This window comes from Manacus vitellinus, unplaced genomic scaffold, assembly GCF_001715985.3.
Source record: "Manacus vitellinus isolate BGI_N305 unplaced genomic scaffold, ASM171598v3 scaffold_81_pilon, whole genome shotgun sequence".
Lineage (NCBI taxonomy): Eukaryota > Metazoa > Chordata > Aves > Passeriformes > Pipridae > Manacus > Manacus vitellinus.
In genome coordinates, this window is record NW_021940822.1 from 514,399 (window position 1) to 537,786 (window position 23,388).

At 47.5% G+C, this 23,388-nt stretch overlaps 1 protein-coding gene across 2 annotated transcripts in view; it reads left to right on the forward strand.

Moving 5' to 3' along the window:
• The window catches only part of GALM (galactose mutarotase), a 25,554-nt gene continuing 2,166 nt past the window's right edge, over positions 1–23,388 (forward strand). The window contains exons 1-11 of one of the 2 annotated variants that reach the window (XM_018085490.2): positions 1–100; positions 4,173–4,345; positions 4,610–4,815; positions 5,409–5,482; positions 13,144–13,403; positions 13,867–14,021; positions 16,824–17,030; positions 19,110–19,191; positions 20,815–20,956; positions 21,052–21,226; positions 21,717–21,828. In XM_018085490.2, the coding sequence (XP_017940979.1) occupies positions 13,208–13,403; positions 13,867–14,021; positions 16,824–17,030; positions 19,110–19,191; positions 20,815–20,956; positions 21,052–21,226; positions 21,717–21,794 (1,035 nt within the window). In that variant the 5' untranslated portion in view covers positions 1–100; positions 4,173–4,345; positions 4,610–4,815; positions 5,409–5,482; positions 13,144–13,207 and the 3' untranslated portion in view covers positions 21,795–21,828. Of the gene's footprint in view, positions 101–4,172; positions 4,346–4,609; positions 4,816–5,408; positions 5,483–13,063; positions 13,404–13,866; positions 14,022–16,823; positions 17,031–19,109; positions 19,192–20,814; positions 20,957–21,051; positions 21,227–21,716; positions 21,829–23,388 lie in introns of those variants that run through there. The other variant, XM_008933081.3, reaches the window with a different exon arrangement.

The following is a 23,388-nucleotide window of genomic DNA, read 5'->3' on the forward strand; positions in this document are numbered from 1 at the left end:
CTGGCCCTCGGCCCCTTGCAAGAAGTTCAAGTGGGCCGATGGGGTCCGGTGTCCACCGGTGAGAAACAGCAGCGCACTTTGTGCGATCCCTGCGAGCCCGGTGAGCATTAGACTTGCTTGCACACCTCACATTGTTGCTGCACGCAGGTCTGTGTGCTGGCAAATGGTAGGTCTGCTCAGGTTCCTTTTCAGGGCGATGTTATCGAAGGTGGCTCTGGGAGCCCATTCTCTGCGTGTGTGCAGAGAATCGTACAACCATCCAACAGCCTAGGCTGGAAGGGAGCTGGAAAAGTCATTGGTCCTACTTTTATGGGAGGGAGCCTAGATGAGGTTATCTAACACGCTGTCCAGTAGCAGCATGGAAACCTCCCATGACGGGGACTCTACCATCACATCCCTGGGTTCCAGTCACTGGTTGTTCTTACTGTAAAAAAATTCGTGTTGCTCCTTGTCTTCTCCATGTGGCTCTTTGTGAAGAGAGATTGAGATATACTGAGGTATATTGAGATTAGCCCCCTGCCCCCAAGCTTTCTCCCCTCCAGAGAGATGAGACCTAACTCCTTCAGTCTTTCCTCATAGGGCAGGTTGTCCTCACCACCCAGTTTAGTGTCATCAGTAAACCCCTATCATCCAAATCATTGTGAAGATGGTCAGCATGGAGCCCAGTGTCAATCGGCGGAGGGCACTTGTGAGAGGTTGCCAACCCAAGTTAAAAACATTAATCACCATCCTCTGAGTGCAGCCTGTTAGCCAATTTTCTACCCATCTTGCAGACCACCTATCCAATCTGTGTCTTGCCAGTTTGTCTAGGAGAAGACTTCTTTGTGAATGGAGGCATGGCAAGAAGACTCCCAATGTTATAAATGGCTTACAGGACTTTCTAGCTGAATTAGTTTCTGCAGCTGTGGCTGCCAAACCAAGATGGATGTGGAGTGGAACCTTGCTTGAAGTAGATCACTGGAGAATGGATATATGATTGCTTTTTCACTTGAGCAGCCAAATAGGAGGGAGGGAAATGATTCAGAAGACAGCCAAAGTAAATGCTATTATTTTCTTCTTCTTTTGGTGTATGTGTGGGGAAAAACCCAAAGCCCCATACCTATCAAATAAAATATGTTGTTCAATCTGAATGGTACTTGTAGGCTTTGAAAGCTAGAAAACAAAGCAGATAGTGTTGTTTACACATTTTCTGTTATTCTGAAACCCAGTAGTAAAGGCACTCCTCCAATAAGTAGGAGGAGGTTCAGTTTCCCATTCTGCCTGGCATGATTTGAATCTGCATCTCTCAGCTCATCTAATCACCTTATCTTCAAGCACATACACTTGATTTAACTGAATTTGCTGTGTTTCTCACCTTCTCATTTTCTCTTTGGTCTTTGTTTCTTAGTTTATGTTTTTCTTTCAGTATTTCTTATACTTGTACCTATTTTTTAACCAAGAGCATTGCAACTTTGAGAGCATGCAGTCCACAGGGCTGAAGCTGTGTGTACATCTGTTGTAGGTTGAACCAGTCAATGAGGAACATGCCATCTATGAACATAAAGCACTTCTTTCCAAATACACTACTGATATTTCTGCTTACTTGCCAGATGAAGTTTCTAGCAAATTAGTTTTATGTGGTAGAGCTCTGGGATTTTAGCAGACATTTACACCATAACATTGCAAAAAGTAACAGCCTGAGAAATCACAGAATGTACCAGAGTCAGAAAATGGCATTGAAATGCTGCAATAATTAGATTTTCTTTAATAATATCCTCCATGTACTTAGAAGGACTTTTATGAAAATGGAGAAATGACACCAGGCCCTTCCATGGTCTCCATAAAGGTTTGGGACAAGATGATCTTTAAGGTCCCTTCCAACCCCAAACCATCCTGTGTGTTCCTGTGACATACTGTTTAACCAAATTCTTATTTACTGAGTGTTCCCAGAAACAGCAGAGTTTCAGGATGCCTCTGTGCAGTATATGGGTTCTAGTGCCACTGGGTAGCAGACTCTGCTTTGCTGACTTAGTACAGTATTTAATTATATGTGGAGATGTTAAGATGTTTTACTTTTTTAACTTGTGACATTGAGGCTTCCTTGCTCACTACTGTGAGCATCCTTGGAGCAGTCCTTTTTTCTGCCTGTGCCTCGTGGGTAGGAAAGGAGGGAGGGAATATGGAAATACACTCCAATTATGTAAGTTTGTAACTGAGCATCTGACTCAGCAGACAGATTTCACTGTTATGTTGCTCGTCAGACCTGCTGCTTTTGTATAAAAGAGAGAGAGAGAGAGAGAGAAGAAAGATGCTAATGCTGCCTGAAAGAGTTCTTTTCGTACAATTTTTGTTACCTGGAAGTGATAAACAGAAGTCATGGTTTCAGTCTGCTACCCTCCAATAAGAACAGCAATTAGTTTTATTTCTTGCCACTGTGCAGTCGAGTATAACCACATAATTACAGAAAGAGCAGAACAATGATATGAAGAAAAATCCCCAAACCCTGCAGAAATTTAAATCGCATAATTACACTCATAGTTTGGAATTACATGTTGTTACCAGTACAATTTTCTCTCCTCTTCCTTTTGTGCCCTGCCTTTCTTACATCCTTTACTGTAATTTACGTTACATTAAGCTATTAGCTCGCTGTAGGAGGAATGTGTCTTACAATGCTGAAGCATTACACTTTCAGGGTTTTTGTTCCTTCTTGGGAGTTTAGTCTCAGCAGTTTAAGAAATGAGTGCTCTGACCACCCTCCTGCTGGAATCTGCCTCTGCCTCAGTTGCAGAGGGATGGTGAAAACACCAATATACCTGGGCAAACCAAACTGGGAATTGCTTCTCAGTTTTAATTATTTTATTATTTTCTTTCTGATTTGTCCATGCTCTCCTCTGGGCTGGACAGTGCTTGCTTCTCCTTGCTACTTGCTACTCTTTTCAATCCACCAGCAGCCTAGAGACCCCTATGTCTGGGTACTCATTGTAGGACTTCTGAAACCAAAGCTTGATAGTCCTAAGCATGTGATACACTAGTTGTTGTCAAGAGAAACTGTGACTGCTCAACATATTTGACACTGGCTTGAATACCTAAATTGGTGTGTGCTTGGGTCGATAAACAGCTGTGGTAGAGGTCAGATCCACTGACCAGTAAGGACTTACATTGCCTTACATGGCAGAATCACCAAGCCTTGCATTGTTGCCAGCACTTCCAAAAGGACCACAAATACTGGGATATTTATTGTTTCTTAAGGCATCAGACTCCAAATAACTCCAAGTTTTAGTTCTCTAAGTAAACTTAGAGAAGTTTATCTCTGTCTAATGAGTACTTCTGAAAAAAAAAATATTAATTCCTTTGATTGCACCTGAAAAGCATGATTTTTAAATGCTTCCATGCCAGGGGCAACCCAACAGTAGTCAGTTCAAGTACACAATCCATAAAATCACAAAAGCAGATCTCGGGTTTTCTTTTGGATCACCTGACACAAAGTTTTCAAATGTTTTTGTTTATTACCACTATGTTTCTGTCTATATAGAGTCATTGTGCACATAGATGCACACATACACAAGGAGCTTAAAAGTGATGACACTGCTTTCTCTTCAGACAATGTAATATAGGCAAGTTACTTAAACCAGTTGCTTACCATCAGTCACTGTTTTTAGCTCATCTTCTTACACGTGAGCTGGCAAGCTCAGAATCGGTTTTCAGAACCGGGTGCAAAATAAAATCGCATTATCTGTGAAATCAGGCCTTAAGCATCTCAAATGGTCCCTTGAAAAGTGTATGGCCAGAACACATCTGTCCAAAATCTGTCTACATATCAGTCTTCTACCCCTGCAGCAGACTGCAGCAGGTGCTCGCTCACATGGCAGTGATGCACTTCCCTTCAGCAGCGAAAAATACTCAAAAGAAAGCAAGTCAGTTTTACCAGCGATGAGCTGAGGAGCTCTGGGCTCCCTGTCTGAGTGGGAGGAAAGCAAAAGCTGAGCTATCTGGGCACAGCCTGCTCAGTACACCAAGTGAGGCTGAGGCCCCATGAGCAAATGAATCAATGGCTGTAAAATAAAAGTACTTATCACAACAAGTTAGGCATGAAGGGACAAAATCAGCTTGCATTTGAAACTTTCATCTTGGCATTTTCCATTATGTGTGGTTTTGACTTTGCATGCTTTATTCTTTTTCTTTGTTATATACAGCATGTGTGATTACCCTCTGTTAAAAGGATAAAAAGGCAACCTGACAGGTCATCCTGTGGGATTTTCAGACTTGAATACAGCAGAGATGCACCAGCAGACAAGAGCCACTACACTTGTTTGCACCGTTCAGCCACAGCAAAGATAAGAGTCCCGGAGTCACGGCTCTTCCCCAGGTATGGGGCCCCTATGTGGGTGGTGGGTTTTTACCTTTATGGTTTGTTTGGTTACCAGCATTGGGTGGACAGTGTAACGTATCTGTCTAGCCAGTACTTCCTCTCGCTGGTTCAGATCACTTTTTTCTGCATAAACAGTAGACACCATTTGTTGTTTAAACGCTGTAACAGAATATTCACATCCCCATCGAGGGATGGCTTTGCTTCTTTGTGGCTGTAGCATTAAATAACTGCAGTCCCAAAATTTCTTCCTTTTGCTGGCAGGTTGCTGGATTGTTGGCATGTCCAGGAGATGTGGATGTGCTACACACATTGGCTGTGCCCTGTGCATAGTCAAGTGCTCTGAAAGAAACCCAGGCAACTTCCTTGTCCTGCCTGGCTCAGGAAACGTGGACACAGAATCATGAGGAGCGAGCAGGACATTGGGATGTGTGGAGAGAAAAGAGGGCTGACCAACATGGCCTGCAAAGGTAAGAGGCCCTAGCTACCTGTCAGTGTAATGCTCCAATCCTGGGGCAGCCTGTCCTGCTGAGGAGGTCAAAAGCTTTCCTGTTCTGTGGACACAAATCATGCCCTTAGCCAGGTCTGATATTTGCTTACAACCTCAACTGCCATCTGTGGGGAAAGTTGTATCCAGATACCAGGACTGTCCTCCCTGTCTTAAAATAGCTGCTTCATTTTAAATGCAGAGATCTTGGAAGCATTTTTTTGTTCTTGAGTGTTGCATCCCCACAGGAGGAATGGCTCACAATTCTGGATTTATATTAGGCAACACTTCCTAGAAATGATCAGTGCTTAATTTGTGAAGCAGGGGTTGCTTCTCAGAATCACCACTTGGTAAGCACCTGTGAAGAAGAGCTACCAGAGCTAACAGAAAGGATATTATTTGCTAATATAGTAGTTTAATTGAAGTTCTGTGGTTTGCATTTTGCTCTTCAATGGTGAAAACTTAACTGGAGCATAAGGTTCAGTATCTAAGTGAGAGAATGAGAGCCAGGTGCTTTCCTACGAGTTATGGTGTTCCATTTCTAACCTTGATCTCCTTTGTCTGCTTCCATTCAAGATGGTGCAGCACCACTGGACTGCTTTGCTTGCAGTGACAGGAATGCAAACTGGTGATGGATTTTGATCTGACTGGTAAGAAAAAATGTCTACAGGGTGAGACTGGGTGCAGAACAGATGTTTCCCTATCCTTGTGCGGGTGGGAGATGCTACAGCCCCAGAGCACAAACCAACCTCTTATACATGTCTTTGCTTGGGCAGTGGTTTAATGCACATTATACAGCACAGATACTTTGTAAGAAAAAAGCAGTTCTGCTGTATGTGGTACATCAGGATTAGTTCTATTGATTATCATTAAAATGTTGTCTACGCTTATGTTCACCTATTCCAAAGAAGGTTCTGGTGGCTAAAGCCATAAAAAACATTTTGTACCATTTCACCTAGTTAGCTGCAATGACCTTGAGGTAAATCCCTTGTGATTTCCCTACAGCATTACTTTTGCCACCTTCCTGGACTCCCCAAGCATGACACTAGCACAAGGATTTTGACTATAACAAAGGGGCTGAGTTCACCAAGTATTGCTTCACAAGAAAGAAAAGCAAAATAAAATTAAATTAAATAATTTCCACTTGCACTTAGCCCTAACTGACAGCATCTAAACCTGTGACAATGACATGGCTGCTGCTGCTGCTGGCAGCACAGATGACAACACTGTGTGGGGGTGGAGGAATCGGGCTCAGTGAACTCGTGGTAGGTATCTATGTGCAGTGAGCTATCTCTCATGCAATTGCAATACATATTACCACCTGAGCTACTCCATGACTATTCATTTGTCTGGCACAACCTCCCTGCCTGAGGAAATGCTGATTGTACAGATAAGGTCTATGGTACCATCTTTGCTACCCCTCTAGAGCTCCCGTGAGTTGACTAGGAAGTTGCACTTGATGAAGCCTGTCCTTAGGGTGCCATTGACACTCTTTCTTGGGTGACACACTTCAGCTTTTCACACTCCACAGGAGCATTCATGCATTGTCCAGCAGTTGCCACACATTTAGACAGGCTACCTACCATACAGTGATGTGAGATAAGTCATTTAAATGACATGTGACAGCAAACTTTGGAGATTTTTTCCATCTTATGATGTCTTTCTGGGAGAATAGTTGCTACTGAGAAGAAATCGTTATTATGCCAGCAATAATACTTACCTAGCACAAACTGTTTCTCCAGTAGAGAAAAGTTTTTGCAGCCTCTCCAAATTTTTAATATAGCTGCAGTTTTTGCTTTTAATATAACAAGGCTTTCTAAAGTGCAGGTTCTGAGTCATTGCAAATGTCAAATATAAAATAATTAATAACAAAATTGACTCCCAAATTAACCCAAAGAAAAATCTAGTGGTCCAGAAATACTCTCATTAATCATTCTTTAGACCAGTACTGCCAATCCTAGAAATCAAAGGTCGTGAATTACACCTGCTCCCCACCTAAACCATGGTTTAAAGATCAGAAGTCACATTTTTGTGGCTAAATCAATCTAAACATTTTGTTCGCCTTGTGGTAACTTGAGGCTGTATCTCATCCTTGGATCATGTTTTTAATTATGCTTTAAAGTCCCTATAACAACTGCAGATTTCCTGTTTAAGGAAAGCCAAGATTCTCCTACATCTGAGGCCACTGTGGTTAAAGAAACAAATTTTGTTACTCTGCTAAAAGTGCAGGTGTTGGCCACCATGAATGCAGCTGTTTCAAAGACAGATGACATTCTGTGGAATCAAGTAATACACTGGACTGATTGTGAAATTTTATCTTCACATACCTTTGATTTACTTTTTTTGTTCTTAGAGCATCTTGACACATAAATACTTTTTTTTCCCCCTCTGCATTTAGGATTTTGTAGCTTAAATATTGTCTCTACTGGTGTGCTTCAGGGACAATTTTGAGTTTTTGGTATGCCACAATCCACCAGGACTAAAAACGCAGCCAAATTTTCTGATAAAAAAGCAGAAAACTTAGCCTAAGGGCTTTATAAAAGGGCCATAGGAAATTCCTAGATAAGAAAAAGAAGAAACATCACAACAAGTTTAATACAGAACAGACACTTTACATGTTCTCATAGTTGAAGCCTGCACAATGGGACAGTTGTGAGTTAAAGGTTTGGCTCTCTAATCATAAAAAGAAATTTAAAAATACAATAGAGAGCCATAAGTCCTTGCAGTGAAGCACTTCCAGATTTCCTGTATCATTTTTTTCAGGGATTTCCTTAACAAAGTCTATCATCCTGTCTTACCCTGGGATTTCCATGATCTTTAAGCACTATCCTTAGAGACACTACCCAAGTAATCTTGGCTACATCCGCACTGTGAGGGGAAGAGGGCTTGGGAACACCAAAACCATGTCCTCTTGAATTCCAACCAGCCTGGTGTCAGCTGAAGGCAGGGTACAACAAGCCTGTCCCAGGCTGTAGGGACAGTCAGACAAGGCAGGCTGAGCCCCCATGCCCAGCATCCATAGGCTCTCTCTGCCTCCACGAGGCTCTGGGACATCAGAGCAGTCCTGGACTGCCACTTACTGCAACAACAGCATCACCCTTGGCTTTCCAGGGCTATCCCTCCATAAAAAAAGTCACCTAGCTTTAGTTATACCAGTTTTGTTGTTGTTGCCTCATATAGGAACATGTGGGCATGCCAAAAGGTGCTTTATCCAGCATTGCCTGGGGAGAATGGGCTCATACAACTGCTTGTTGCTTTAGCTCTGTTGGTAAAGCACTGTACTTCAGCAGCACAGCTGTGTAGACACAAAACCTGTGTATGCTATGCCTAAATTGGGGAGTGGGGGAATGGATCTGCACATCTGCATGTGTGAAGTAAGTTCTTATCACCAGCTGCCTGCAAGCCACGCACATCTCCCTCGCACATGAAGGCCCCCAGTTTTGCCCTGTGGTTTCCACAGACACCCTCCTTCCCTTTGACTCTGCTTCTTGCTGTTGCTCAAACAGGAACTGCTGTGCGTGCATTCACAGCCTTTAGTAGGTGATGCTCTAATCTCCCTTTGGCATCTCCCTGCCAGCTGCCAGTGCAGCCATGTATACATCTGAGAGCAAATTTTCTAGGACAGCACCATGAGGCAAAATGCTTTCCCTGTTTGTTTTCTCTGTCCTTTCATCTTATCTCCTCCTGCCCCCCTCCCCCAAGCCCTTTTTTATATCCTCCTCCCCTTTTGCTGTCCTCTGAGTGCAAAACCAAATTGATACTTGTTCCTGGTGCTGGGACCCTTATGTAGGTCAACCCCTGTGAGTCATGAGTGTGGTCTGCAGTCAACCTACAGCCGCTTCATGATGCAGAAGGGTAATCGGGCTTATAATTTCTTGTGCCACTTGCCCTTGCCTTTCTTCTTCTACTTCCTTGGCAGATCCAGAAGTGCCATACCATGCCAGCCCATCTGGCTGTGAGCTGCAGTTTTGTCAGTCCAGCAGCCCAAAGCAACTTACAGGCCTTCCTGTTTGGTGCCTCCTCCACGACAATGCAGAGCCCTCTTCAGAGTTGCAGGTCCTTACAGCAGTGACTTTACCAGTGGAAAAAATATTGAATGAAGCAGAGCTGTCCTACTTGTCACGTTCCTGCTTGACTTTCTGAGGCATTTTCGAAACTCCTCTGAGCCCTGCACCCACTGTTTTGTAGGGTCCTCAGCGCTGTGCATCAGTCTCAGTGTGAGCCTCAGTCTCTCTCCCACAAGCTTTCAGTAACAGAAATGGAAAGCAAATCCAAGTCTTCGCCCCATCAGAAACCGCAGCTGCAAAGCTGTCCTACTGTTGCATAAGCTGCTTTTATTTTTGAGCCTTTAGACCTGTAGCACATCCTCTGCAAAGGTTAAATTCAAAATTAGCTGCACAAGCATAGGAAGGAGAGAGGAAAGTCTGTCTCTTGGCATACATTATAGTCCCCAGCCCCCTCCAAAACAACATGGAAGTGTCTCTGGTTCAAGGCAGCCTACACAACAGCGAGCTGCAGGAGCTGTAAGCTATTATTTTAGTTCCCAAGGAAAGTAATTACTATAGCAACCAACACATCTGAATGGCTCTTTGGCTGCTACTGAGATACAAACAACTTGTGCACAAAGGCACATCAGAAACGTGCTGTGTAAAACGTTCTCGGGGAGCTCTGCTTTTTGTACAGCTTTATAAAACGTGCATAACAGGCTTCTGAGAAATGACTGCCAGAGTAACAGCAAGCAATTGTACCATGCCATGATCCCAAAATAACCTAATCAATGGCTCAGTATATTTGCCCCTGAAGAAATGAAGCAAAAAAACTGCAGGCTCCATTTTAAGCCTGTGTGCCGGGAAGTACCCAGCTGAGCTGAAGATACATTCAATAAGCAGACAGTAAAATGGTGGGGAAACGTCTCCCCTTTTGTTCTGTGTACTGATGCAAACTCCTAGCAGGCTTCAAGTGCCAGCTCATCCCATGGGCTTATACAGAGTTTGTCAGAAAAAGGGATTTAATTACAGCCTTGTAATGCTGGAGGGTGTAAGAAGTCATGTCTGCATTCTTTTCTGTATCTGTGCAGCAATCAACCCCCACAGACCCCATCTCCAGCTGCAGTGCTGGGTACATCACTGTTGCTATTACTGAATAAGGAAGCTTCTTGAGCAACAGCAAACTGTAATCATTGGCCATTGCTTAAGTATTACAGCGTTTGGAGTGTCTCTGTCACCTTCAAATCAAAATGCCACTGGTGAAATAACAGCTTGATAGTTTCTGGTACCTGCCTGCAAAGCAGCACCACTTCATGGTGCTGAGACAAACAGCTTAGATCCCCAAAACGAGATCTGGTCCAAGCAATCTGGCCCAGGAGTATTGTCCAAAATTTCCCCACAGGAGGCATACACACACTTCACCTGTCTCAAGGATGGCGAGCAACATTAACATTGCACTCCTGCTCCATTGCACAAGGGAGCTCTGATGAGAATGGTGGTTATGGGTCTGGGTAACAGAGACAGACAACAGAGACCTCTGTTACAGAGTTAGATACTATAAGGGAGCACAGAGTTAGATACTATAAGGGAGCACATGTCCCTTCCCAAATCTGAACTGCCTTTTAAAATTATCTTTTAATCAGTTGAGTCCTAAAGTCTTGCTCTGGGCCCAGAATAAACTGAAAATTACAGCTGGATTTAACATAAAGGCAAAATTAAGGAAGGAAATGTAGTGATGTAATTTATTACAGAAGTGCCCTACGACCAAACAGAAAAAGGATCTTGGCATAGCAGGTTCTACACGACAGTTTTGGTTGACTGTAGCCTTTTAAGCAAAGTCACTTTATTTTGTATTAAAGAAAAACATCTGAGAAAAGCACAAAAATAAAGAATTCCTAAGAAAATAGCACAAACATATATAAAATCCAAGGACTCACTTCTGTCTTGCAAAATGGTAGCCGCCCTATAAGCACCAGGAATTTCCAAACTGCTGATCCCAGGGAAGTAAATTCTCCTCTGTAATTTTTCTCATGATAAGTTTGTTTTCTCATAGTAGCTCCCTCTCAAAAAAAACCCGAAAACCCAACAAAACAGTTCTTTATCACAGTGTGCCTTTTTATAAGCTCTTTGGTTGGGGAAAGACAGGACCACTCACTCACAGGGTGACTTCCCAGTTCGCTTTTGCTACTAGACAGGAATATCTTGCCTGGTTTAGAGGAGCTGGGACCAGTGGGACCAGGCTTCTGGGCAGCATGTAGCCTGCCTTCATGCCACACCTCTGCTATTCCTGCAGGGTCACTGGCTGCAATAGAGCAGATAAATCCTTGTTCCTCACAAACATTTTGTGGTTTGGGTCGGAAAAGGCTGCTGCAGTGCCTTTTCAGTGAGAGCAAGGGAAGATGCAGAGTAGAGAGCTATTGCACTGCCCGGCTGCTCATGCAGAGCTGCACAGCAGAGAAGTGAAACCAAAGTCTCAGAGATGAACAGCAAGCTCTTTTGAACACTCACCAGCTGTGGAAGTGCCCTGCTACCAATGCCAGGTGGGTCCAGGCCCAATACTGCAGTTTTCTTCTGCAAAGAAAGAAGAGAAAAATGCAAGGAGCTTGCATTTGACCATCACTGTAAGCAAATCTCAGTGCCACAGTGAATAAGGCCCAAAACAAACTCTTCCTTAAAAATAGAAATCCTCAAGGTCATGAAGCAGGACTCTTGGAATACCTTGCTCAGATTCTAAAGCTGACATTGCTTCTTACTGTTTCCTGCAAGATTCAGGCTTGTGCAAGCTGGTTTCTTTTCTAGTTTATCTGCTAGCTTGAAAACTGAGTGGCTAGTTCATTAACAGATTTGTCTGTGATATTGCTTTTGCACTTGGAACAGCCTTAGATGTCACCGGGGCTTGAGTGGTCTTGCATCTGTGAAGGTAGGTGAGAAAATCAGGGTGTCCATGGCTATTACATCAAAGAGTTTGATCTGGACCTTCTCTGCTGCAAATCAGAGAAGTAAATCAAAATGGCAACCCCTGTCATGTTAAAAAAATTCACAGGTCAATGAAATCTGGTCTTTGCAAAGCAGAAATGCTTCCTATGTCTGGAGAAGCACGTTAAGGGAGAGGTGTTGAGGGAGTCAAGGTGCTAAGGAGTGAGCTTCTGGGAACACTCTGCATGTGAAAGCACTTCATAAATCGGTTATAAATGAGGTTGTCCTCTCTTCCATCCGTCAGGGGTCTTCCTCACTCTAAGGTTTGTGCTGCTCCTTGTCGTGTCTCAAATGGGAGGCAGTATAGATGGGCAGTAAAAAGCATGTTTACTTGCAATATTGTTTTTGGATAGAGAGCACTGGTTGAAAAGGTGCAGAAGAAAACACAGGAACAGACATTTGTGTTACACAGCAAATATGAGGCCGTCACCAACAAAGAAGCGCGGGTTTCCAAACCATCTCTGCTCAGGCCTGGGTGGGAGGTTTTGTTTCTGTGTTGGATTGGAATTTGTAGTTTGTCCCGTCAAAGGATGATGGCTGTGTTGGAAATTAAGATTTAGCAACCACTGGTTGATTGATTGAGGCTTTTTGGTGGCAGTTCTAGGAATTATTGGTTCTTTGAACAAGTTCTGAAAATGGGCTCTCACAGAAGTAAACCATATCAAATTGTAGTGAGGTTCTCTAGCCTTGCACTTGAGCCTTGCCAAGAGAGGTCAAAAATATGCACATACATTACTTACATGTTGCCAGGGTTTTTCCTGCAGACTGAAATTGCCTGCAAAGACCAGAGACAGGCAGAGGTCAATATTTCGAAAGACAATGATTTTTAATGGAGTCTGGGTCAGAGCCACAACTTGGAGAATAACAACACCCTGGCCAGCAAATACCCTGACCATGATTTACAGCAGGCACTGCCTTGTGCCTCTTGTGGAGGGGCTAAGGGGGAGAAAGGACAAAGGGAGAAAACAGCATTTTGTCATGCCACGCTTTGCAAGGGCCGTGGAAGTCGTGTCGGTGTGATGCAAGTGGGGCACAGGAGAGGGGAGAGGCGATGGTCTGTCCCTCGGACTTGCGAGCTGGCGGCTGCACTGCCCGGCTTGGCAGCGCCCGCCTGAGCGCCGCAGCCTCGTTCCCTTCTTTCCGCACCCTTCCCGCTCCCCTCGGCCACCTCCCGCCGCCCGGACCCGGCTGCTGCTGCCCCTCGGTGTCAGCCCAGGGTGCCCAGCGCTCCCTGCACCGGGCGCGGCGCGGCTCCTCCCCGCGCCGGGGGGCGGCCGGGCCGGTGTTCTGGCCGCCCTTTGGAGCCTTGTGTGCTCCCATCCCGGCCGCCATTGTTCCTTCCTCCTCAGGAGCGTCCTTCCCGGGCAGCGCTGCGGCTCCCCGGAAGGGTCGGTGGCCGGCTTTGGGGGAGCGATGACAGCGGTGCGGAGAGAGGCGTTCGGGCGGATGCCCGCGGAGCAGGGAGGAGGAGAGGTGGAGAAGTTCGTCTTACAGTCGGACAGCGTGAAAGTGGAGATCCTGTCCTTAGGGTGCATCATCGCTGCCCTGGAGACTAAAGACAGGGATGGGAAGTTTTCAGATGTTGTCCTGGGATTCGACACTTTGGAAGGTGGGTCTAAATCCGTTTCTTAAAAAAAAAATAATAAAATTAATCCCCCCACAATCAGGCAATTTAGCAATTTAACCAGCGTTTACAGTGCGATCTGCTTCTAAGGGTCCCCTCCAAATCATGGGCTGAACAGATACACTTCCTGCTGCCTGTCCTGGCTGGATGTGGTGGATGTTGAACTGGGACACTGGTGGCTCCAGCTTGCAGTGTGTCCCTCTGATGGGGCAGCTCTGAATCACACCTTGACTGCAAGAACCCTTTTCTGCAAATCTGCAAAGAATATAAGATCCCATCGGGCTGTTTTAATCAGTGGTGAGCTGTGTGTCCTGTTAAACACTGGGACTGCAGTCATGTATTTAGTCCTGGAGGGAAACAGAGACACCTCTGAGTCCATAAGCACACCCAGAGACCACCTATCCTGTCCCAATCCTTCTGTTCAACCGTGTGCTGTTTTTCTGGACAGGTTACACAAGGAAGCACCCCTTCTTCGGTGCTGTCGTGGGGCGTGTTGCCAACAGGATTGCGAAGGGGAGGTTCACTTTGGACGGGAAGGAGTATCAGCTGTTCCTCAACAATGGGCCCAACAGCCTGCACGGAGGAGCCAAGGGATTTGACAAGGTGAAAATCAGGCTGGTGGTCCCAGTGTCCTCCCAGCACACAGCCTGTGGGGTTGTGGCAAGAGGATATGATGTCTTCCCTCCCGACCCTGTAGCATTTTCTGGTGGTTATTGAGTTGAATCAGCTCAGAAAGTGCTGTGAGTGCAGGAATGGGAGGAAGTGAGACGGATCCTGTGAGCTGCTGGGTTGGTTTGTCTTTGCCTGAGTTTGCAGGGCTCGCTTCTATCTTCCTTGATGTCATGCTGAGGGGTGCTGTGCTTCCTCTGTGTGACTGCAGCCCTGAGGCCTCATGAGCCCAGTTCTGATAGGGTTGTCCTGGCAAGGTGCTGCTCCTACAGAGCCTGGCTTGGGACACAAAAGTGAGGACCAACCTCAAGTGCAATGGAGGCTCTCTGGGCACCAGCTGTACCACCCTGGAGTGGGTACTGTAGGTGTGACAGTGCCCAAAGAAAGTATCCTGGGAAACAGAGATACACACAGGCTGATTTCTACTTGCAGTTTAAAGGCTGGTACCTGCCCATACCTCCTCCCAGAGTCAGAAGGACCTGGGTTTGCAGAAACTGTCATTGCTGCTTGCTTGTAACAGCACTTCCAAGTAAGAGGAGAGCAGGGTGGTGCTGCAGGTTCAGTGCAGTCATTGCATGCACCCACCTGGCTCTCACTCTGACTCACAGCAGTGGGGAACTAGATCAGGCCTGAAATCCCAGGATCCAGGACCACTGTGTCTCCTTCCCAGCCCTCCCCTGTGACCTCATGAGTTAAAATAACCTTTCCCTGGCACCCAGGCACTCAGCCTTTTCCATCTTCTCCCAAGAACTGTTGCTGAAGTCAAATACTGTCCCTGCACTACAGATGGTGAGAGCAACAGAGCATTTCCTCTCTTGAAAGCCTTGCTGATAACCTTGCTTCATTGCAGAGCAGACTCAGAAGTCTCTGCTTTCCTGGGCTTTGTCAGATCAAATGTATTTGTGACCAGCAGGTCCACCATTTCCTCAGAGGAACACATGCGAATGTGCTGGTGCAGCTGCTTTCCTGGGTTAATGTTTTATTTCATGAAAGGACATCCAGGCTGATGGGACAAAAGTCAGAGTGTCTAGAAAAAAAATCACTTCTAGGCAGTACAGTGTGAACTGTCATCAGGTTGGGATGAAATGCTCCTCAGCAGCCTCAGGAAAAAGGGAGTACAGGGATGCCTTGGCTGTTGTGCCCCAAAGAGGACAATTTGGTTTAAGGTTTCTTTATGCACCCTGACTCCTGTGATCTGGAGCTGAAAACATGCACTCCTTTGCACCTGAGGCTTCCGGGCTGTCTTCTGCAGGTGGGGGATGTGGTCTCTTCCCCTTGCTTGCTGAAGGCACACCAGCCTGTTGGGGACAAGGCAGTGACATCTCCCAGCCAGAGCTGTGTGTCCTCTGGCCCACAGGGCACATGTGGGCACCCTCTCAAGACCTCCTCCAGCCAGAAAATAATCACTGTTCAGAGATAACCCTAACACAAACAAGACACACTGGCATTTGGCTGTGACTATGTTGACAGATCTTGTCAGTTCTTCCTGATCTTGCAGATCTCAGTGCTGCGGTCAGTGTGTGGTCTGATGAGGGTCTTGCAGCTGTGCTTGCATGGCAGCAGTACATGACCACACTGCTGGGGGACTTCAGAAAATAACCCTCTTATCTTAAAAAAATGATGATACCTCTATGCTTCCTGGACTTTAATAGCTTTTTCTTCAAAGAACCTAAATAGAAACTCGTATTTGAAACCATAGCATCTGTAGAGCAGTGGGAGCTGCAGCTGAGCTGCACTCTGTGCAGGAGGACCTGCTCTGCAACCTGGTATATTTGGCACCCTCAGTTCCTATGTTTGGTGAAAATGCTGGCTTTTGACAGTGCCCCATTGTTTGTGATCTCTGGGTAGGACGTGAGAAGGGTCATCTCAAAAGCATTATCTGGCCCCCATTCCTAAATCTCTCCTCTTTGAGTAGACAGTAACTATTCCTTAGGTAGATGCGAAACACCAGAGCCCAGACACCTCACCTCTTATCACACATCCATCCTTAGCATCAGACCAGGGTCAAACAGGCTATCTGTGTGGTGAGCTGCCTTGCTTCACTCGCTGGCATGTTTGGCTTCAAGCAGAGCCCTGGTCTGTGTCAGGGGCAAGAATGGGAGAGGTGCCAGCTCTCTGTAGAGAGACCTGTAGATGTGTCTGGCAATACATCTGGTACTATTTAACCCAACCCCAGCCCCTGAGCAAGAGCTCCTGATGTGTACTTACACTGTCCTAGAAGCCAGAGCCTAGTGAGCAGAGGGAAGGGTGGCAGCTCGTTGAAGTGATGTTGTACATCACAAGATCCATGGAAAGGGGAATAAGTCCAGCTGCAGGGCAAAAATCGAACGTGTGGACTCTCTTAGGCATGGAGTAACGCAGGCTGGAACAGACCACCATCAGACTGCCAAACTGCCTTGTTTGTCTGGCTGCTCATTGGAAAACTTGTTCCCTGCTGCTGGTCCTGGCTGACCAAGAGCAGGCTGGTGCCTGTGTTTTCTTCCTTTTTTTTTTTTTTCAACAAGGGGATCTTGGTTTTAGTCCTTCACAGGGAAAAAAAGATTGATTGGTCTCTTTTTTTTAATGTTTTTTCCTTTTTTCCCTTCTAGGAGTAAGGGCAGGAAAGGTGAATGAAAAAGCCTTTGTTTCAGTGCAACATCCCTTGAGTGCCTTCTGTCCCTGGTTTTAGCCCAGGCTGTGGCAGGAGAGAAGTGATGTTTCCCATCACTGTCCCACCAACAGTCATGCTCCTTGCAGGTTCTCTGGAGCCCCGAGGTACTCCCGGATGGTGTCCGCTTCTTCCGGCTCAGCCCCGATGGTGAGGAAGGGTACCCTGGAGACCTGAAAGTCTGGGTGACCTACACCCTTAGTGGCAGGCAGCTGGCCATCAACTATCGAGCCCAGACCAGCAAGACGACACCCATCAGCCTGACAAACCACGCGTACTTCAACCTCGCAGGGCAGGTAAGCGTGGGGAGATGAACTCCGTGGAGAGACACTGTGCAAAGGAAGAAAGCCTGGGAGCCCATGGGATGATCTGTGAGCTTTCCGTGGGATCATTGGGACCAACATGCTGGTCTGGGGACACAGCATGTTTTTGGGGGTTGTCTCTATGCATTGTGGGCTGCATGCAGGGACAGGACAGAATCGCACAGACCTCAACTGAGGACATGTTGTCTCAGTGCTTCTTGAATATTAGCTCTCCTTCTGTGTGTAACTGGGGAGCTTCAGTCTCTCCTGTTCCCTTGGGGAGATTACAGAGGAGGTGCCCTGGTGTGCCCTAGTGCTGGACTGACATTTCTTAGCTGTATTCTGTTGGCACTTCTGAGACAACATGCTGAACCCTTGCATGAGTGTGTTCCAATCTGCTTAGATGCAGAGGGGAGCCAGGTTCTAAAACATTCTCATAAGCAAGATTAAGGCACAAACGAGGCCAGATGCTGGATCCAAAGACAATAATTCAACTTTATTTTGTAGCACAAGAGAGCAGAGAGAAAGAAGGAAGATAGAAAAGTAGGAAAAGCTAAGGGTAACTGTTAAAAGCACAGGACAGGAGTTACCACCACCATGAAGTTCTGCTGGCTTGCAAGCTAGTAGATCTCTGCTGGGCTTCTTCCCTGGTCACCTTGTATCCTCTGAGGAACGCAGAACCAGCAGGGTAACAGAGTGGCAGCAGCTCCTGCAGCAGTCCTCAAACAGCCCCCCCAGTAGTCTCCCGACAGGGCCCTAAATACCCTCCCCGTGGTAGCCCCCGGATGGATGCCCACTGGCCAGTTCACCAGTATCCAAGCAAAGGTCATCTGCTACCAAGATGGGCCCTGAGTGTCCATTGGCCAGTTCCCCTTTCTCTAAGCAAGATCTGCCTGGCATACCTTATTTGGGAGAGTAAGTCCTTCCCACGTTTTTTGATTGTAACAACCTTTTATGTTTTTTGCTCCTCTGCCTGCCTCTGCTGGCTTGCTAGGTGTCTCCTGAAGCTTTTGCAAGTAGCTCAGCTCCTGCAGCAGCCTAGCTGTGGCATCAAGGGTTTTTAACTCCATGCTCCAGACAATGGTGAAGCAGACTCCATCTTGTAATCAAACTCCATCTTGTAATCAGTCCAGTACAGGGTGATGCAGTTGAGTTCAGGGCCTCTAATGCCAGCACTGAAATACCCACATCAAAATGGGGAGGAGAAACATCATGGAAACGGGATGTGAGATAGCCAAAGCTGCAGAGTAGCAAGGTTGCAGTAGCCGGGTGCAGAGGGCTCCCACACCCTGTTCTGGGTCCTGTCAACCAAATAGGCTGTTAATTGCAGCAGTGTTTTAGTCTCACCCTGTTTATAACTGAGGAGGGAAAAGGATCTAAGAAATAAAATGTTGCTGGGCAGAGTAATAGGATAGTACAGTGGAGTCACGCTTGGACATGAGACAAAGACACTTAAAAGTGTTAGTGAGAGACAAGCCAGCTCCACTGTGCAGGAGGCTGCTGATAATGGCTGTGCAGTTGTAAGTGTACCCTGTGCTTGTACTCCCAGAGGCACAGTAGTATCAACACCTGCAGTGTGCAACTCGGGTGTGTTCCAGAGGAACAGGAGACCTTTAGGCATGAAATTGCTCCTCAGATTAGATAGTGACCTGAAGGCTCAGCTTTGATCCTGCTCCCCTTCCAGCCCAACAGGTTGCCTGACAGCATTTCTGAGGCTGTGGAAGAGAAGGAGCTCACCCCTGCTGTGATGCAGGAGATGAGCCAGGAGGATGGGTTTCATTCTCCCCTGCTTGCTTCCTTCCCCCTTTGCCCTTTGCTGGATAGTCAGTCTTCAGGGTGGTACTGCTTGGTGAGGTACAAGCCCTGTGGGATTTGCAGTTCTTAGGGCCCATGAAGATTTTTGCCTGTGCCAGTACCTTTGTCCTGTGCCCAAGGTCGGGGTAGGATGATGGCCAGGCACTACCAGATCAGCTGTAGCACCACTGTGGGCGGTCACTTCCCAAATGAGCTTAGGGCTGCTTGAGCAGTGGAAGGGCTGCAGCAGGAATCCCAGCATTTCCCATCCTCCTGCAGGGCTCCCCGGATGTCTATGACCACGAGATCTCCATTGAAGCAGATTCCTACCTGCCTGTGGACGACACCAAGATCCCTACCGGTGGGTGGCACAGCATGTGTGGCACATGGGGGGAGCGGTTTGTCAGAGGAGGATGTCGGTGTTGGGAGCAGCAGTGCCCAGCTAGGGGGACACACCAGCACCAAGGGGATCCCAGGGGCCCTCATCCATGGGCACAGCCCCACTGTGCCTGAGCAGAGTGGGCAGAGCCAGGTGCTGGTTACATCACCAGGCCCCAGACCTGGAGACTAGGTCTGCCTAGGGAGTGCAGGCAGGAGCAGCAGGAAATGGGGCCAGAGGCATGTGTGATGTGAGACTGCAACATGGGTCCATACAAGCTACCTGAGACAAGCTACCTGGGCCACCTGGAGGAGTGGATTCCTTGGTTCATGTGGCTTTTGCTGAGCTTGGCATGTCATGCCTGTGCACAAGCACAGGAAAAGCTTAAGGCCATACCAAAACCACTGCCCTGCTTCTTCCTGCTTCTTTCACCATGAAGATGTTTCGCATCGTAGTTGTGGCCAGCTTGCTACCCCTGCTTTTTGCAGTTCCCTTTTCTGTGTGTAGTCTTAGTCCTGGGATGAAGACAAGATTTGTGCAAGTATTAAAGACACAGCCCTGGCATGCAATGGCTGCTGTATTTTATGTGAGTAACTGAATCAGAATGGTTTCATTTTTTTCCAAGGTGTTTTTCCACCTCATGGCTGAATTGAGTAAATGTGTTCCTTTTAGACAGGATCAGGAGCCACAGAAATGTGCTGCTTGTCAGGTGCAGACTGATGCTTCCCACGGTTTGCAGGGCACACCTTGTGCAGAGCCACAGCCAAGCTGGAGTGAGCAGAGCACAGCTCATGGGGCCTGCAACAGGGCTGGGATGTTCCCACACCACCATCCCCAATGCTGGCAGCTGCCTGCTGACCTTTGGAAACATCTCTCTTTAGAGAGGGGTAGAAAAAATGTGACTTTAGGAAAACATCCCTCCCCTTCCCTTCATCTCTCCCCTTTCCTATGCCTTTGGGTTGGCGTGACTGTGTTTTACACTGTTTAGTATGTCTTAGGGCTGTTCTTGCTTCACAGGACTTCATTCCCACAGCAGACCTTAAAAATGACAAGAGAAAATGTTGGGTTTATGGTCTTGAACCATTTTCCTGAAACAATGCCCTGAGGCAGCAGGGGACTGGTCCCACTGGTCCCATATTCACCATCCCATAGGTAGACCACCTTCATGGCCATCTCACAGATGTTTATTCAGAGATCTGAGAGGATTAATTTCTTTTTACAGAGATAGATAGTGTCTGTATGTAAATATTATGCATACACAAACAGTAATAGCTAAGAAGTTTTGGGTTTATATTAATTGGCTTGTACAGTTACCAATACAAACCTCCCTTGAGTTTTCTTGCTCCGTATCTGTGCTTTGCCCCTGCTAAGAACAGCAGCGCCCCCAGGGGCTGCCAGCTGTGCTGGGGACAAGGTAGTGATGTCCCAGCCCAAGTCACAGTGGCCCTTGCTTGAAGCAGGACACTGCACCGAGACAAGGATCACAAATGGCTAAAACCCCTCGGCTCATCAAACCAACAGATCTCAATCCTGCCCAGGGACCAGCCCCACAGGGGTTTGCTGGTGTGTGGGGGAGTGGCTGACGCTGCTGTTCTCCTTGCTTAGGGGAGGTGGCCGCCGTGCAGGGCACCGGATTCGATCTCCGGCAGCCTGTGGAGCTGGGAAAGCACTTGCAGAAGTTTCACCTGGATGGCTTTGACCACAACTTTTGCCTGCAGCAGGTGCAGTCTCCACGCCTTGTAGCCAGGTAGGCTGGGACCTTGGCAAGGGGTCCCCAACCCCTAAAACTGTGGGGTGCCCCTTCAGCCAGTCCCTTGGCATCTTCCACTGGCATTTCCCCAGGGCTCGCCACCCACCCACCGGCAGGACCATGGAGGTTCACACCACCGAGCCTGGCATCCAGTTTTACACCGGGAACAACCTTGATGGCTCCCTGAAGGGCAAAGGTGGGATCACATACCCCAAGCACTCAGCTTTCTGCTTGGAAACCCAGAACTGGCCCGACGCCGTCAACAAGGTGAACTGTCCCCCCCACAGGAGCTACTTGGGTCTTGTGGCAGGGGACCATACCCCCACCACCTTCCATGTCTCTGGGGCATTAAATATATAAACAGAGTCTTGGAGAGGCTTTGTAGACACCAGAACAAGCAGGCACAGGTCACAGCATACTGTGGCCTTAGGGAGGGGTCAGCCAGTGCAGCAGGGACTAGCCCTGTGCAGCCCAGCTTCCCAAAAGCATGGGGCCTAGAGCATAAGACCCCACTGGGGCCTTGCCACGTCCTCATAAATCTGAATTATTTCTCATGGCCTGAGTTCAACCAGCGGGAGGACTTGCCCACTCAGCCAGCTGGCAAGTGACAGGGGGTTACACACTGCTGCTGGAAATGGCTGGGGGGAGCTGTAGGATGATGCCCTGGGAAGGCCAAAGGGATGCAGCTGTGCTTTTATGAATCTTTGTGGTCCTATGGAATTCACTCAGTCACTGACGTGCTGCTGCCTCTCCCCAGCCCCACTTCCCCAATGTCCTACTCCATCCGGGTGAGGAATACAACTCCACCACGTGGCTCGTGTTCAGCAGTGCTTGAGCAGAAGGGCTGCTGACTCCTGCCAGTGAGAGGGGTAAGTGCCTCCAGTAGCTTACCCATAAACCCTCCCATCTGCTGAACAGAGCTCTCCAACTACCCTGGGTAATGCATCCCACTTGGGAACATTTTTCTTCCTCTGTGGTTTTCACCTGTGATTTCCGCTGGCTTTAACTCCTGTCACCACCTCTGCTGCTATCTGTTCTATGCAAAGCTCTCACACTCTGCCTAGCCTCATCCTGGGCACTAGGTTTTGTTTCACAGTAAAAAATGCACTGAGAACACCTTGTTTAGGGATATGGCATGTCACAGCTCCAACTACAGCAGGGGAACATCTGTGATATTCAAGCAAAGCACGTGGGAAGGCTGATGCAGTTGTGGTTGTTCATTACAATATCTGCAAAGTGCTCTGAGCTGTGCTGGCTGCTGCTGTCTTTACACAGTGCACAGTGCCTATGCAGAATAGCTTTGTGGAGGACACTGTGCTGGGATTATCTCACCTGGATGCCCTGGATCCTCTGGTTCAACTCCTATTTCAAAGCCAGCAAGAGCTGCACAAGAGCATAGTATGGAAGATGCCTTGGCTGCTGAAGTGAAGCAGGCACATCTATTTAGTCCTGAATATACAACTGCAGGAGGAAAACCATCATCTTAATGTTGTGTTTCCACATGAAACATGTAATCTCAAAACCCCTGTAAGAGGGGCCTGTCTGATGAAAACCTCCATGTTTCTGAGGTTTCGGAAAAAATTAGCATAAGCCAGGGGATGGCCGTACCATCATATTAGGGAGCTGACAGCCCTCTCCCCAGGGAAACAGGTAGACAGTTCTTGGGCCAGGCACCCACTTGGAGAGCAAAGCCCAGTAGCAGGGAATGCCAGATTGCAAATCAGGGGAATCCTGTTATGAGAGTGGGGTTTGCCCATCGCACCAGAGACCTTGGATACGTGTCCCCTTGCCCCTGACCCAGGCTGTGTGGGGTGTGCACACCCTGCCCAGAGGTGCAGGGCCCAGGTCACAGCAGCAGCCGTCACACAACACACCCCTCAGGGGATCTTTTCCAATTGCTCCCACTGCATGGAATTTGTGGTGAAATCCTCCCAGACTCAGGTGAGGGCTGGAGCTGCGCAGCCTCCAAAGATGATGATGAGCTAAGGGAGACAGCACAGCCACCCCGTTTTGGACACCACAGCTGCACAGCAGCACGGATGCCAGCTTTGTCACTGCTCCCTCTCTGCACCTTGAAGTGCTTGCTGTCCTTTGCAGTGGCCGTCCCTGCCAGCATAGCCCTGCCTCCTTGCTCACATTCTTGCTGCTACACCCAGGTTTAGAGGAACCCCAGCCCCCTGCAGAAACCCTGGGCTCCTCAGCTCAGTCTTCCACGGTGTCTCTGGGTACTGAAAAACAGGTACCAGCATAGCTGTCGTGTCAGTCTGCAGGTTTATTGTGGAGTAGTTTTGCCGTAGGAGTACAGAAAAGAAAAGGTGATCAAATTCCAGAGTAGTGGTGTACATGTGCCTCTCACCAGGCACACCATAAACTGGGCAGGCATTGCACAACCAGTAAATATTCCAAACACGGATCACAGGCTTTGAGCA